Source organism: Cyprinodon tularosa, unplaced genomic scaffold, assembly GCF_016077235.1.
Source record: "Cyprinodon tularosa strain WSP-4 unplaced genomic scaffold, ASM1607723v1 ctg195, whole genome shotgun sequence".
NCBI lineage: Eukaryota > Metazoa > Chordata > Actinopteri > Cyprinodontiformes > Cyprinodontidae > Cyprinodon > Cyprinodon tularosa.
Window position 1 is genome coordinate 549,104 of NW_024038707.1, and position 14,176 is coordinate 563,279.

Sequence of the window (14,176 nt, forward strand, 5' to 3'; positions counted from 1 at the left end):
CAGGAAAAAAACAAAACTGAACAGCCGACATCTTGGATATAGCAACAGTGGAATCAGCGCAATGTCGGTAAATGATAAATGTCGTTTGTGCCATGAAAATGTGCGGATAAAAGGCAACATTGTGCACGCTTCTCCACTACGTCACATCCAGGAAACACCCGCCCTGCGTCCTGATTGGCCAGACCATAAATTTGGTTGGGGAAATCACTTTCAATGAGCGGTGTCCCAGATGTATGTGAGTGGAGCTAGACATGCATCTGGCTGTTTCTCAGGTTAAGGACTTTATGCAAGCCTCTAATCAAAAAATTAACTGGTGATCTCCAATGGAGAATTTTACACATTGCCGTCACCACAAACTCATTTTTATCGGATATTAATCGGGGTGTTTTAAACGAGTGTCCTTTCTGCGGCCTGTCTGAAAATGTGTTCCACGTTTTTATGGAATACCCAAGACTAAAGACAAATTTTAGCCTTTTAACTTGTGTTTTTAGTCTTTTTGGGACGGGTTTTACAAACGCTCTTTTTATAGGAGGGGTTTGCCAGAATAGTAAAAATAAAAGTCCTGACTTTAAATTTTTTAAATCAGTGAAGCAAAGATGGCCGTTTATTATCCCGCAGAGACAAACTGCAGGAGGGAGCTCACCTTGATGCCGTGGCTCTGTGGAAGTGCAACGTTAAAGCAAGAATAAGGCTGGAGTTTCACTTCCTTACAGCCACACAGAACATGGAGGATATTATTCAGCTGTGGGGTTTTAACAACATTTTATATACTGTGTCAGATGAAGGACAACTACAATTTAACAAGCTCCTCATTTAATGGGAAAATTTTTTATTATTTCATCTTTGCAAAGAAAGAACAGTTCATCATACTTACTGCACGGTAATCAGCCCTGTTCTGATCTGGACAGCGTTCATTCCTCCTTACTTACAATAATGGAAAAGTAGTCAGAGTCAAAGCAAATTATAGAAACTTTGGTGAAACAGTAACATGGTATGAATAAACCTTGAGAAAGAATCTCACCCTCACTCAGGCATTGTGTGGTCTTGCAGGTGAAACAGACTGAGTGGAAAAAATGTTTTTCAGTGAGTAAATGGCATAAATCAGTATATGAAAAATAAAAATTTTCCGACCACATGACAAAAGCCTTTTAATAATAAATTAAATCACATTTCTTTTCACTTAAAAGCCAAAGTAAAGTAAGTGTGAAGGCAAAAGCTGATTAAAGTCCAGTGAGTAAAGTTAGTTTTTTTCTTGGAAAAGAAGTTGAGCTGAGTAATTAGCAAAAACTTGCATTCTTTGTAATTTTGCCAACTTTATCAGCCCAATGCACTCATTCGCCGTGTCTGTCTGTGTTTTGCAGCATATTCCCAACTCCAGACCAGCAGCTAACCCCGTCACACAAACCGGTCGCCCACAACAGTGGCGGTTCTCTTCCGGACCTGACCAACATCCAGTTTCCTCCTCCTCTGCCCATCCCACTTGACTCAGACGAAGCAGCCGCCACCTCGTTTGGCTCTCCCAGCGGCACACAGGCTCTGGCTTCCACACAAGGTACTCCTCTTATGCTGCCATTTAAAAGTTGGCATCTAGTTCTGAATCCTGGTTTGCTCAAACAGAATCTCCAGGGATGCTGCTTGATGACAGTTTTATGTGTGTGCTTTAAAGACTTCCCCCTCTTGCTGTCTTTGTGTACTGAGTAGGAGTGAACACCTCTCAGTCCACAGTAACCATGGAGATCCAGTCTGCCCAGGACAACATGGTTCCTCTCATTCTAAACGCAGGAGACTCACACCAGCAGCAGAACCTCTCCCAAAATTCTCCACCACTCCCGCTTTCCCAGGTACTGTCTGTTTTAAACAGACAAACAACAAGCCCGCCTTCTTGCTAAACGACCAATCACATTCACCTTATTCACTCGTGTAAAGTCGTGCACCACTCGGAAGAATTCGGCAATGCAACTGTTGGAACAGCTGTTTAACTACGACATTAAAGGAATAGTACACCCAAAACATGATTAGCCTTCATTTTCTACTGACCCCCATGCTGAACAACACTCTGGAGTACTTTTTTGATTTCCTAAAAGCGCGTTCACGAGTCTACGGAAACCTGTGCAAAGAAAGAAACAACGAAAGAAAAATGTCTGAGGACTTCAGTGTTGAGGAAGAGCATGAGTTCTTTGCCGAGCTGAATGCGCACTTTCATCTGGTTTGGTCTGCCGCGGTTTCCGTAGACTCGTGAACGCGCTTTTAGGAAATCCTATACACTACTGTTTATGCTCTAAAAACATTCTAAATGACTTCGTTTCGAGTAAATTATGGACGCTACCCACTCAGGACAGTTGGAATACATTGGACGAGCAGTATGGAGGAATATTGACACGTTTTTTGTGGACTTTTATGGACCTTTCTGTCTCAGGCACCATAGACCTCCATTATTTGAATGTCAGCAGACAGCAAGAAGCCTCCCAGATCTCCAGATGCATTTGAGATATCAAAAAAGTACTCCAGAGTGTTGTTCAGCATGGGGGTGAGTAGAAAATGAAGGCTAATCATGTTTTGAGTGTACTATTCCTTTAATCATGGATAGAAAATGAAAGGAGCGTGCGTGCCGGTGGTGCAGTGGTTAGTGCACACTGCCCATGTATGGAGGACTTAGTCTTCGACCCGGGTTGGAATTCTGCCTGTGGTCCTTTGCCGCATGTCTCTTCCCCTCTCTCATACCCCCTTTCCTGTCAGCCTACTGTCAGAAAAACGAGCCACTAGTGTCGTAAAATAACTGTAGGCAGTACTGTTTTCTTTCTACTTGTTTGCCCAATGGCCAGTTCAGCCCTGAGAACAACCTTTATCTATAACATAAAGGTTTTTACAGCACTTAGTCTAGCTAAACAGAGCATCAGGCCAGATGTAGACTATGAAGAAAAATAATACAAAAACATAAAGTTGAAGGTTGAAGTGACAGGAAATTAAAAACTGGAGTGTAGTGAGAGAGTGGTCGCTATTACCTTATTTACACTATCCTCTGATTTACTCACTGCGCTAGCACAGTTCCCCGCCTCTAGTGACGATCTACGGTACTACTGCTCTCTAGAGGTAAACAAACAAATCAACATGGCGGCGCCCCAAAACATTCAGGAAGTTTGGTTATCATTTAGATGTTTCGTTGTCTGTGGAGAGTCAGGCGAAAAAGGCGGCCTATGATGAATTTACTTGACAGAATTGGCTTTTGGGAAGTGGATTCGACAAACGATAGTCTAATCAAGCTGAAAGGCACAGGAAATAACGACAGACGTTGAGGTTCATCACACTGCTAAACAGAATCATCACGGGAAACCGTGTGGCACAGGCGGGAAGCTAGGATTTGTATTGTCAGGTCTAAGCACCTAAAACATCATATATACATACAGGGAAAGACAAAAGGCGAAGAGACAATTAATTTAGTTTTACTCGTGAGGAGAGTAGGAAGAGACTGCGGAGTTTACAATCTCCAACCCACTCTGCTGGTCTTCAGCTTTCTCCTCGCTATTTATTGAAGTTAGGGGATGTCCCTAATTACACAAGCTGAGGTTTAACTAAGGGAAACAAAATGATCTTACTTTAAACCTCAGCACATATGTTAAAACAAAGCATGTGGTTGTTTTTCAGTTGAATTGTTCCAAGAACACATATTTATAAGAAACATGTGATAGATGATGATCAGACCTCTTTCACAATCCGTCCGTTGCATGACCTTTATCTGGAACGATCTTTAGCAAGAGTTAATAAACAATGAATCACACATTATACATCATAATAGTTCATTAGTACACAACCCATGAAACACAAGCGCAGTATAAATAAAATATTTCTAACATTTATGAATGTCTGAAATGATATGACTACGGAGGCCTACTGTAAGGAGATGATGTGGTCTGTTCGTGCGCATGTGGTTATCTGAGAACTGAGCCAGAACTGAACCGTGCCGAGCCCTACTGATGAACTAGTACAAGTTTAGCGCAATTCAGTTGTGTGTGGCACGGTTCAGTTTTGCATTCCATTTACACTCAACAGTTTTCTCATTTACCGCGCTCGGACGGATCTCAGCATGGTTTCAAAAGGATAGTGTAGATGGGGCTTAAGTTTTCCACTAGTCTAAGCCTATAGCAGCATTATTATAGAGATAGCTCAGGATAACCTGAGCCAGTCTAACTATAAGCTTTATCAAAAAGGAAAGTTTTAAGCCTAGCCTTAAAAGTAGATAGGGTGTCTGCCTCACGGACTAAAACTGGTAGTTGGTTCCACAGGAGAGGAGCCTGATAACTAAAAGATCTGCCTCCCATTCTACTTTTAGAAATTCTAGGAACCACTAGTAAACCTGCAGATTGAGAGCGAAGTGCTCTGTTAGGAACATAAGGAACAATCAGATCTCTGATATCAGATGGAGCTTGGCCATTTAAGGCTTTATATGTGAGAAGGAGGATTTTAAATTCTATTCTGGTTTTAACAGGAAGTCAATGAAGAGAAGCCAGGATAGGAGAGATATGATCTCTCTTTTTCATTTTCATCAGAACTCTGGCTGCAGCATTTTGGATCAGCTGAAGGCTTTTAACTACAGTTTGTGGACTTCCTGATAGTAAAGAATTACAATAATCCAGCCTTGAAATAACAAATGCATGGACTAGTTTCTCAGCATCACCCCTGGAAAGAATATTTGAAGCTTTAAAGTGACTCATTTTTCATTAATAGTCAGATAACAGCAACTAAAACCATCTCAGTCTAAAAGTACATAGAGAAGAAAAGACCCGATTATCCACAACAATCTCTTTGATCTGAGAAAAAAACTAATCAGCAGAGTCTGATGCAAGCAACAACAGACTAATGCACTGCTGCACGACAACAAAGCAATGACTGTATTTGAGCAGCCTGCTTTAGGATAGAGCAGCCAGACGCAGAGATGGTTAGATAGCAGACTCACCTGGACATGCAGCCGGATCTTTTCACTATCAGCCCTTTCAAAAAATAGTCACTCAGATAACAAAAAGCACAACTTTTTTAGATCAGCAAAACAACATGCTTAACCTAATTTACTTTCACAAACTTGGACTGTGGTGTAATGATTGATAGAGGGAAAAAAGGCAGGAAAAAAACTGTTCTTTGTTATGTTTTGAATGTTTATACATTATTTTAATGTCAGGATTTCTCTGATTTATTCTTTGTATTCTGGTCTCTTAAGGCGGCCATCAGCGCTATGGATCTTGAGCAACAGTTGTCCCAGTATTCTTTCTTCAACCAGCAGTCAGTGCCCCAGACTCACCAGAACCAGCAGGTGAGGTTGTGCCTAACTCTTTACCTTGATCCCACACGCTCCTCTGGCTAACAAAAACTATTAGACTCAACTTTATTTATCCCTAGCAGGGCTCGATGTTAACCATCGCCCGATCGCCCGGGGCAAGTCGTTTTTATTGTCGGGAGAGTACAAATTTCATTGCATTTGCTCGCCGGGTAAGTGCAATGATCGCAAAAAAAAATTATTTATCACTCAAAATTACTTTAAAATCACCAACATTTGCTGAAAACGACCCTCAAGCGTTGCCGGCGCCATTTTTGTTGTTTTGTACACATTCTCGCGTGATTTGAAAAAGACATGTGATTTTCCCCTAGATGGCGTAATTCAGCTCTTGGGGAGAGAATTCTCCAGAGCAGCAGCTGGATGATGAATTTAATCTATACTATAATACACGCTAGATTAAAAATGATCAGTCAGGGATTAGAAAAATAATAATTATAATTGTATGCACACAGTGTAAATATTTCTATCATATGGCAGTCTTCTGTACAGTGATGCAGGTCATACATTAAAAAATGTTCATTCAATTTTCTTTCTCTTAGACATTGGAGTGGTGCATTTAAATGTTATAGAGCTAAACATGTTAAATTGGTGAGTAGTAGTAGTGTAAGTTTTTAACCTGTCAAGTTTTTTTTTAGGTTTTTAACATTACAATTTATATTTTTCCAAGCAAACAATAGTTTAAAGCAAAGTTTAGTTTGAAAAGAATGTGCAGGAAGGATTGAAAAGCATGTCAACACGGTAATGTAGGCTGGAGTTCATTATCTGACGCATGCAGATACACACCAGGAACCTGGAAACTTACTGAATTACAAAAAAACATTTAAAAAACAAACATGTTTTATTGATATATATACAAAAATGAATATTAGCAACTATATTTATCAAACATTATACTGGGCAAGTAAAAATTGTTTCTGGGCAAATGAAATGTGAAATTCACTTGCCCGAAATCTTTAACGTCAACCCCTGCCTAGGGTTTACTCCTTCAGGAAAATTCTGGTTCCAGTAGCTTATATAGATCACAAAGAGTTAAAGCAAGATGCCAATAAAGATAAAAATACAACAGACAATATAAAAAGAGTGCATATAGTGCAAAAAAAGCATAAGGAAAGTTGTAATATCCTGGAATATGTTTCCCTTGGATATAAAAATATCTGCTTAGTAGAGAACTAAAGGAAGACTAGACTAGTTGATTTGGATTATTGCACATAAATAAGTAAAAAATTACACATCCTACACAGTATATAGCATGTTTTATTTCTTGCATCTTGATCTAAATCAATGGTTTTGGTACGAGAGTAAAAAATGAAACAAAAAGTCCAGGAATGTTGTTGATAACTGGTTTGCTGTTAAACCATTCAATCCAGTATCGACTGTAAAATGGACTCAGAATTCAAATTTTTTTCTCCATCTATTATGACCAGAGTGTGAGGTAGACTTTTATTGTTTCGGGGCAGAGAGGGCCATTTTAAGAGGACAGAGGGGGAGAGGGCCATTTTAAGAGAGAGGGCCATTTTAAGCAGATAGACTCAATTGCAACTGAAATTTCTGAACATTATTAATTATATTTAAGTTACAAAAATAGAGCAAAAATCAGCAAATGTAAATGATACCAGTTTTATCTGGTACCTTTGGTTGTAATTCATACCTGCTAAGGCTAAAAACGATCTGGTATTTAGTTTGGAGTCTCTTATTTAAAACTCTCTGATATATAGCTGATGGCTGAGATGAAGAACAGAACAACCAGGTAGCTATTTTCAAATTATTCAGAAAAATTGGTGATTCTGTCATTTTCTAGACCAATTTTTATCTAATCTGATGTTTACCCTCTCACTAAGGAAAATCACATGATATGATGTTGAAGGGTGCTTGTTGTTCATTTATAATCACAACACATTTCATCTAAGGCACCTTACGGAGACAAATCCAGCAGATCATCAGTTTGTTTTTTCTTTTTTTCTTTTTTAATTGGTCTAATCTAAGGTTTGACATATTTATTTTTATTTTATTTTTGTATTTAAATATGTTTTTCTTTATAAAATATATATAAACATGATATACAGGAAAAGATATTTACAATATTTATAGAAGATAAGAAATTCATATTAATGTAATTTCAAGTACATAAAAATAAAAGAAAGTAGATTTTCAAAAACAAAAAAGGTAAGTGCATTTAGAATAGAATAGGACATAATAGAATAGAATAGAAAATCCATTTATTGTCCCACAATGGGGCAATTCTTGTGTTTATAGCGGCCAAAAGATTATAGAAAAAAATTGTCACAAAAATGTGGACATTTGAAAAATGTATAAGAATAACATAATAGTGAAGAGTTAACAGATAAACAATAAAATACTGTACTGTAAAGTGTTTTAACAATATAAAACTCTGTACTTGAGGAATAAATAACCAATATCCAGCTATGGACATTTTTACAGTAATAGATATTTTAAAATAGCAGCAACATCAGAGATGTGCAAAATGATAGCAGCATGTTATTTAACTGACTAAGATAGAAACTGTGCAAAAATCAGCATGAATTTAACATCTTATTGTGGGGAACAGTGGAGGTTATAGACCTTACAGCTGCTGGGAGGAAGGATCTATGATAATGCTCCCTGGTGCATTTAGGGTGCAGCAGTCTGTCACTGAAAGAGCTCTCCAATTCTGTAATTTCAGGGGTGAATAAAGTTGTGAGGGCTTTTGGGTAAAGTTTTCTATCTAAGGAAAGCCAGCTGATTGCATCGACTCATTGACTCTACAGCAATCCCTCACACCCAGCATGCATGTAGCGAGAGTGGAGAGGAAAAAAACTCCCTTTGAACAGGAAGAAACCTCCAGAAGAACCAGGCTCAGCGTGAGCCGCCATCTGCTGGCCACCATTTGCAAACGGTTACTTTTGTGGATTACAGATTACAAAACCAAATTAACTTTGGAAAGAAAAACTTCAACCATCAGATTTAAGGAGGCCTTTCTCCTTCCTTGCAAATTGCTGTCGCTTTGAATTCTATGCAAAGAAAAGTGTCCGAAAGTGGCAATTTTTGTTTGTTTTGTTGTTGTTGCTGGTTTTGCGTTTGGTGGCAACACACTATAAAAGCAGTTGCTTGTCTTATTTATTGTGATTTCACTCTTTGCTCTACAGCAGACGGGTCTAGTACAGCTGTCTTCGTCTGTCAACTCCTGCTCTACGTCAGATGACCAGACATCTGCACAACCTAACATGACCATCGACATGAACACGGTGAGCGCTTCACAACCCCATGCAGCGCGTTGCTCTGACTCTGGCTGCTTTCTTCCTCCTACAGTTGAGCTGCAGTCTGTAATGAATATTAGAATCTGTGCACTGCACTGTGCTCATCCACAGAATAAAAACAAGCTGCACTTTTTGTTTTAGCATAGATCCCTGCTAACAACTTTGGTTTGCTACTTGCATGAAAGCTGGAGGGAAAATGAGAATTCTTTCAGGTGCTTTTAGTCAGACACTTAAAACATGCTGGAAGAGGAAAACCTTAAAGTTGCTATTCCTACAGAGCTAAACTAGTTGTTTCATATTAGGTTGCCTTGGTTTTTAGTTCTAACAACCCTTTTGTTTCTCCTGCTTCGTTTTCATCAGCTTCAGTTTTGCACAGAAGTGAAATGTGAGGCGGCTTGGGGTGCAAACATGCTGCAAATAGAAATAAGTACTGAAAACATAAAAATAAGAGTTACTCATGCAAATAGCTGCAAGAGGTCAAAACAACTGCAAGTTAAAGGATATAGCTACAACTTCCTCATCAAAAAGATTAAATTTTTCTAGAATATAACATCCATAGAACATCTAGAGTGGTGCAGAATAAGAGTATTGATTTTACTGAAAAAAAATTACACATAAATGTTTTCTAAATTTTTGATGGGTCCAGAAAATATGTAAATATTAGGGATGCACGATATTGGGATTTTGGCCGATATCCGATATGCCGATATTTTAAAACTCATGTAGCCGATAACCGATATCAATACTGATGTTTAAGCTGGACAAAAATAAGCAGTCATTGAAAATAGCAGTTTTGTTATCCATTTCTGACACTTTGAAAAATAATAAACTCAAATATATTTTCATATGCTGATATCAAATAGATTTTTAAAAACGCGGTATCGATCTATTTTACTTTCAAAATCTCGTGAAATGTCATCGTTCTGTTAAAAACTCTCATGATATTTTACAAATTCTTGTGAGATTTCTTAGTAAAATAGATCGATACCGCGTCAATAGATCAACATATAAAAATATGGCAAAATTTCGTGAATTTTCGGGGGATTTCGTAGCATAACGATGACATATAGCAATATTTTATTGGTAAAAGAGATTGATATGGTGTTTTTAAATGGCAATATATCAGCATATGAAGATTTTGTGATATTTTAATGTATCAATATTTTTTCCCTCTTCTTTAGAAGCTTTTAAGTCTGTAAAAAGAAGTTTTTGAGGAAGAAGAAGAAGTAGTATTTTTTTATTTTTTATTTTTTAGACTTTAGAAACTCAGAAGCTGGTCAAATATCGGGTTAAATATCGGTGCGGTGGCCGATGTCCGATATTCAGTTTTAAGGCCGATACAGTTCGATACCAATAGGGGGCCGATTATATCGTGCATCCCTAGTAAATATTTTTTTGTGGTTATGATGCAAACATTAACAGTAAGGGATTCTGCACCAGTAGGAATAGTAAGCTGACATGAAGGTTAGCTGACATCGCTAGATGCTAGTAGCTCCGAGTGAGAGCTCAGAGTAGTGATGGCTCCAGAAACATCGATGCGTTGGTGCATAAATGGAGCCCATAGAGCAAAACATTATCGCGTGTTGTTTCAATAAAGTCATGTGACCGAAACAGGAGTTGTTAGGAGTTGTTAAAAGAGGAGATGGAAATTCTTTTGTTGAAAACTTTCAGTTTTAGGCAAATATTTTCTTCACAAGACCGATCAGCTATTTCCGCTGCCTGCTTCCCAAATACAGCATTAGAATCGCACTTCACCAGAGGTGGAAAGAGTACTAAAAAATTGTAATTAAGTAAAAGTATGTTTATTTTTCCTAAATTCTACTCAGAGTAAAAGTAAAATTACCCATCTCAAAATTTACTCAAGTAAAAGTACAAAATTACTTCATTTAAAATGTAATTTGAGTCAAAGTTACTTAGTTACTTTGAGTTATTTAATGCAAAAAAGGATGAGTCATGAATCAAATTGAGCACAAGGTGTTTTAATTGATTTCAAGGCGTATTTCAGTGGACATCCACACTTGCAAAAGATCAGCTGGGCTAAGGAACATACTTCCTCACAGCACAAGGTCAGTCACAACCTGAACCATAAACTATTTTCAATCCAACTGTCCAAAAGACAACACCATGATATCTAACTTACCGCCACATTTTTTCATAAATTGGATGTTGATGTTTTAAAAGCCGAAAGCTCCGTTTTGCTGGGCAGGCACATGTTGCACTGCATTATCACATTGTTCCCTTTTGTGCATTTGAAAACAAATAATCCTTCCAAATATGGCCAAGGGTTTTTCTGGCTTTCATCTCCAGAATATGTTTCCTCTTCAGGCCTTTCCTCATCCATACTCCCTAAATTGTGATTAGCAACTGCCATCTTCCGAAGCGCAGCACTGGATTATGAGACAATTGAAAGGGTAATTGCAAGGCAGGGCCACATTTAATTTTTTCACCATCAGTATTTTTTATTTTTTTTACTCAGTAACGTGAGGGGGTTTTAAATGTAGCAAAGTAAAACTACTTAGGTTAAAATTTACTCGAATAAAAGTAAAAATTACATATTTCAAAAACTACTCAGAAAATTACAAATTACTACGGTGGCCCTGAAGTGCAAACTGCAACTACAAATCTAAAAGCGCAACTACATTAACGAAATCGCAACTACATAAAGCAAAGCGCAACTACATTAACGAAATCGCAACTACATAAAGCAAAGCGCAACTACATTAAGAAAAACAAAACTACATAAAGCAAAGCGCAACTACATTAAGAAAAACAAAACTACATAAAGCAAAGCGCAACTACATTAAGAAAAACAAAACTACATAAAGCAAAGCGTAACTACATTAACGAAATCGCAACTACATAAAGCAAAGCGCAAATACATTAAGGAAATCGCAACTACATAAAGCAAAGCGCAACTACATTAAGAAAAACACAATTACATTAACCTACCGGAAAAGGTAGGTACCTGTGGGAAACATGAGACATCGCTGATTGGACGACGACGCCGTTTGACCCTTGAACCGGAAGTCATTCTGCCTGCTGCGGCTTTTGAAAACGTGGATATTGCCGGCGCCCCAAACATAGCTGCCGTTATCCAGGAATATTTTGAATCAGGACATACGTACGAGGTGATACTGGAAATGCTCAAGACTAATCACGAAATTTCAGTTAGTTTACGTACACTGAAATCACACTTAAAAGAAGCTGGACCGTTCAGATGACGCAACTTCCGGTTCAAGGGTCAAACGGCGCCGTCGTCCAATCAGCAATGTCTCATGTTTCCCACTGATACCTACCTTTTCCGGGAGGTTAATGTAATTGTGTTTTTCTTAATGTAGTTGCGCTTTGCTTTATGTAGTTGCGATTTTCTTAATGTAGTTGCGCTTTGCTTTATGTAGTTTTGTTTTTCTTAATGTAGTTGCGCTTTGCTTTATGTAGTTGTGTTTTTCTTAATGTAGTTGTGCTTTGCTTTATGTAGTTGTGTTTTTCTTAATGTAGTTGCGCTTTGCTTTATGTAGTTGCGATTTTCCTTAATGTAGTTGCGCTTTGCTTTGTGTAGTTTTGTTTTTCTTAATGTAGTTGCGCTTTGCTTTATGTAGTTGTGATTTTCCTTAATGTAGTTGCGCTTTGCTTTATGTAGTTTTGTTTTTCTTAATGTAGTTGCGCTTTGCTTTATGTAGTTTTGTTTTTCTTAATGTAGTTGCGCTTTGCTTTATGTAGTTTTGTTTTTAATGTAGTTGCACTTTGCTTTATGTAGTTTTGTTTTTAATGTAGTTGCACTTTGCTTTATGTAGTTGTGTTTTTCTTAATGTAGTTGCGCTTTGCTTTATGTAGTTGTGTTTTTCTTAATGTAGTTGCGCTTTGCTTTATGTAGTTGCGATTTTCCTTAATGTAGTTGCGCTTTGCTTTATGTAGTTTTGTTTTTCTCAATGTAGTTGCGCTTTGCTTTATGTAGTTTTGTTTTCCTTAATGTAGTTGCGCTTTGCTTTATGTAGTTGTGTTTTTCTTAATGTAGTTGCGCTTTGCTTTATGTAGTTGCGATTTTCTTAATGTAGTTGCGCTTTGCTTTATGTAGTTGTGTTTTTCTTAATGTAGTTGCGCTTTGCTTTATGTAGTTGCGATTTTCCTTAATGTAGTTGCGCTTTGCTTTATGTAGTTTTGTTTTTCTTAATGTAGTTGCGCTTTGCTTTATGTAGTTTTGTTTTTCTTAATGTAGTTACGCTTTGCTTTATGTAGTTGTGTTTTTCTTAATGTAGTTGCGCTTTGCTTTATGTAGTTGCGATTTTCTTAATGGAGTTGCGCTTTGCTTTATGTAGTTTTGTTTTTCTTAATGTAGTTGCGCTTTGCTTTATGTAGTTGCAATTTTCCTTAATGTAGTTGCGCTTTGCTTTATGTAGTTGTGTTTTTCTTAATGTAGTTGCGCTTTGCTTTATGTAGTTGCGCTTTGCTTTATGTAGTTGCGATTTTCCTTAATGTAGTTGCGCTTTGCTTTATGTAGTTTTGTTTTTCTTAATGTAGTTGCGCTTTGCTTTATGTAGTTGCGATTTTCCTTAATGTAGTTGCGCTTTTAGATTTGTAGTTGCAGTTTGCACTTCAGGGCCACCGTAAATTACTCATAAAAAGTACTCAATTACAGTAACTTGAGTAAATGTAATTCATTACTTTCCACCCATGCACTTCACCCACAATCTGATGGCATGATGATCCACACTAGCTTCCTACCTCTACTTCCTATTGACTACAGTCAAGTGGAAGGTCTGATTTACATTTCTTTCCACAGTTTGCTCAAAACTTGCACTACATTTGGATGGAAAACAGAGCTACTGACAGATTTTTAGTCTCAGTCCACCTGCCGTTTCCAACAACTTTTGTTTTTTTTAGTAATATTTGGTGTGTGTTTTAAAAGCCTTGCTGATCTACAAGAATAACATTTATATTTATTCTTCATTGTTAAATAGCTAAAGTTCAGTCCAGTGAAAAAGGAGAGCACTTCTAAGCATCTTTTGTAGAGACTTTGACTGGGCCGTTCTAACACATGTAAAATGACAAAATGCGGGGAGATGCTTTTATCCTGGGCTATGAATAAAAAATAAGTCAAAGCAGCGATTCGTATACAGTACGTAAGGAAATTCACACTTTAGAGACCGGAGAAGGAACGCGCTCCCTGTCTGATTAACATGGATGTATCCTCTCGTGTCAGGCTGCCTCCCTGCAGCAGTACCGCCGCAGGGTTGGATCATCTGCCAATCAATCTCCAACCTCTCCTGTCTCCAATCAAGGCTTCTCACCCGGAGGCTCACCTCAAGTAAGGCGGTGTGAGCCGAGGAGCCGATGGCTCACTTTGTGTTTACATCCCCGTCCTTTGTCCCGTATCCCTGTGGTTGTTTTTGAAGCATAGAGCTCTGTCTGCTTCCTTACTCCAGCATAAAGTCAGAATGCTGTTAAATGGCACACACTCAACAAATACTGATAGGAGCAGTTTTATTTAAAAAGCACGTAAACTAATCTCATTGCGTATTTTGAATGTTTTATGCGTTTAGATTCGATACCATGAGGCCTAAATGTGTCACACCAAGGAGTTCATGCTCTGCCTTAA

At 37.9% G+C, this 14,176-nt stretch overlaps 1 protein-coding gene across 1 annotated transcript in view; it reads left to right on the plus strand.

The window, feature by feature from the left end:
• Positions 1 to 14,176, plus strand: part of LOC119782521 (CREB-regulated transcription coactivator 1-like) — a 45,874-nt gene that overhangs the window by 24,225 nt on the left and 7,473 nt on the right. The window contains exons 8-12 of the mRNA XM_038283518.1: positions 1,362 to 1,552; positions 1,702 to 1,841; positions 5,210 to 5,302; positions 8,470 to 8,568; positions 13,781 to 13,885. Coding sequence (XP_038139446.1) covers positions 1,362 to 1,552; positions 1,702 to 1,841; positions 5,210 to 5,302; positions 8,470 to 8,568; positions 13,781 to 13,885 — 628 coding nt within the window. The remainder of the gene's footprint in view (positions 1 to 1,361; positions 1,553 to 1,701; positions 1,842 to 5,209; positions 5,303 to 8,469; positions 8,569 to 13,780; positions 13,886 to 14,176) is intronic.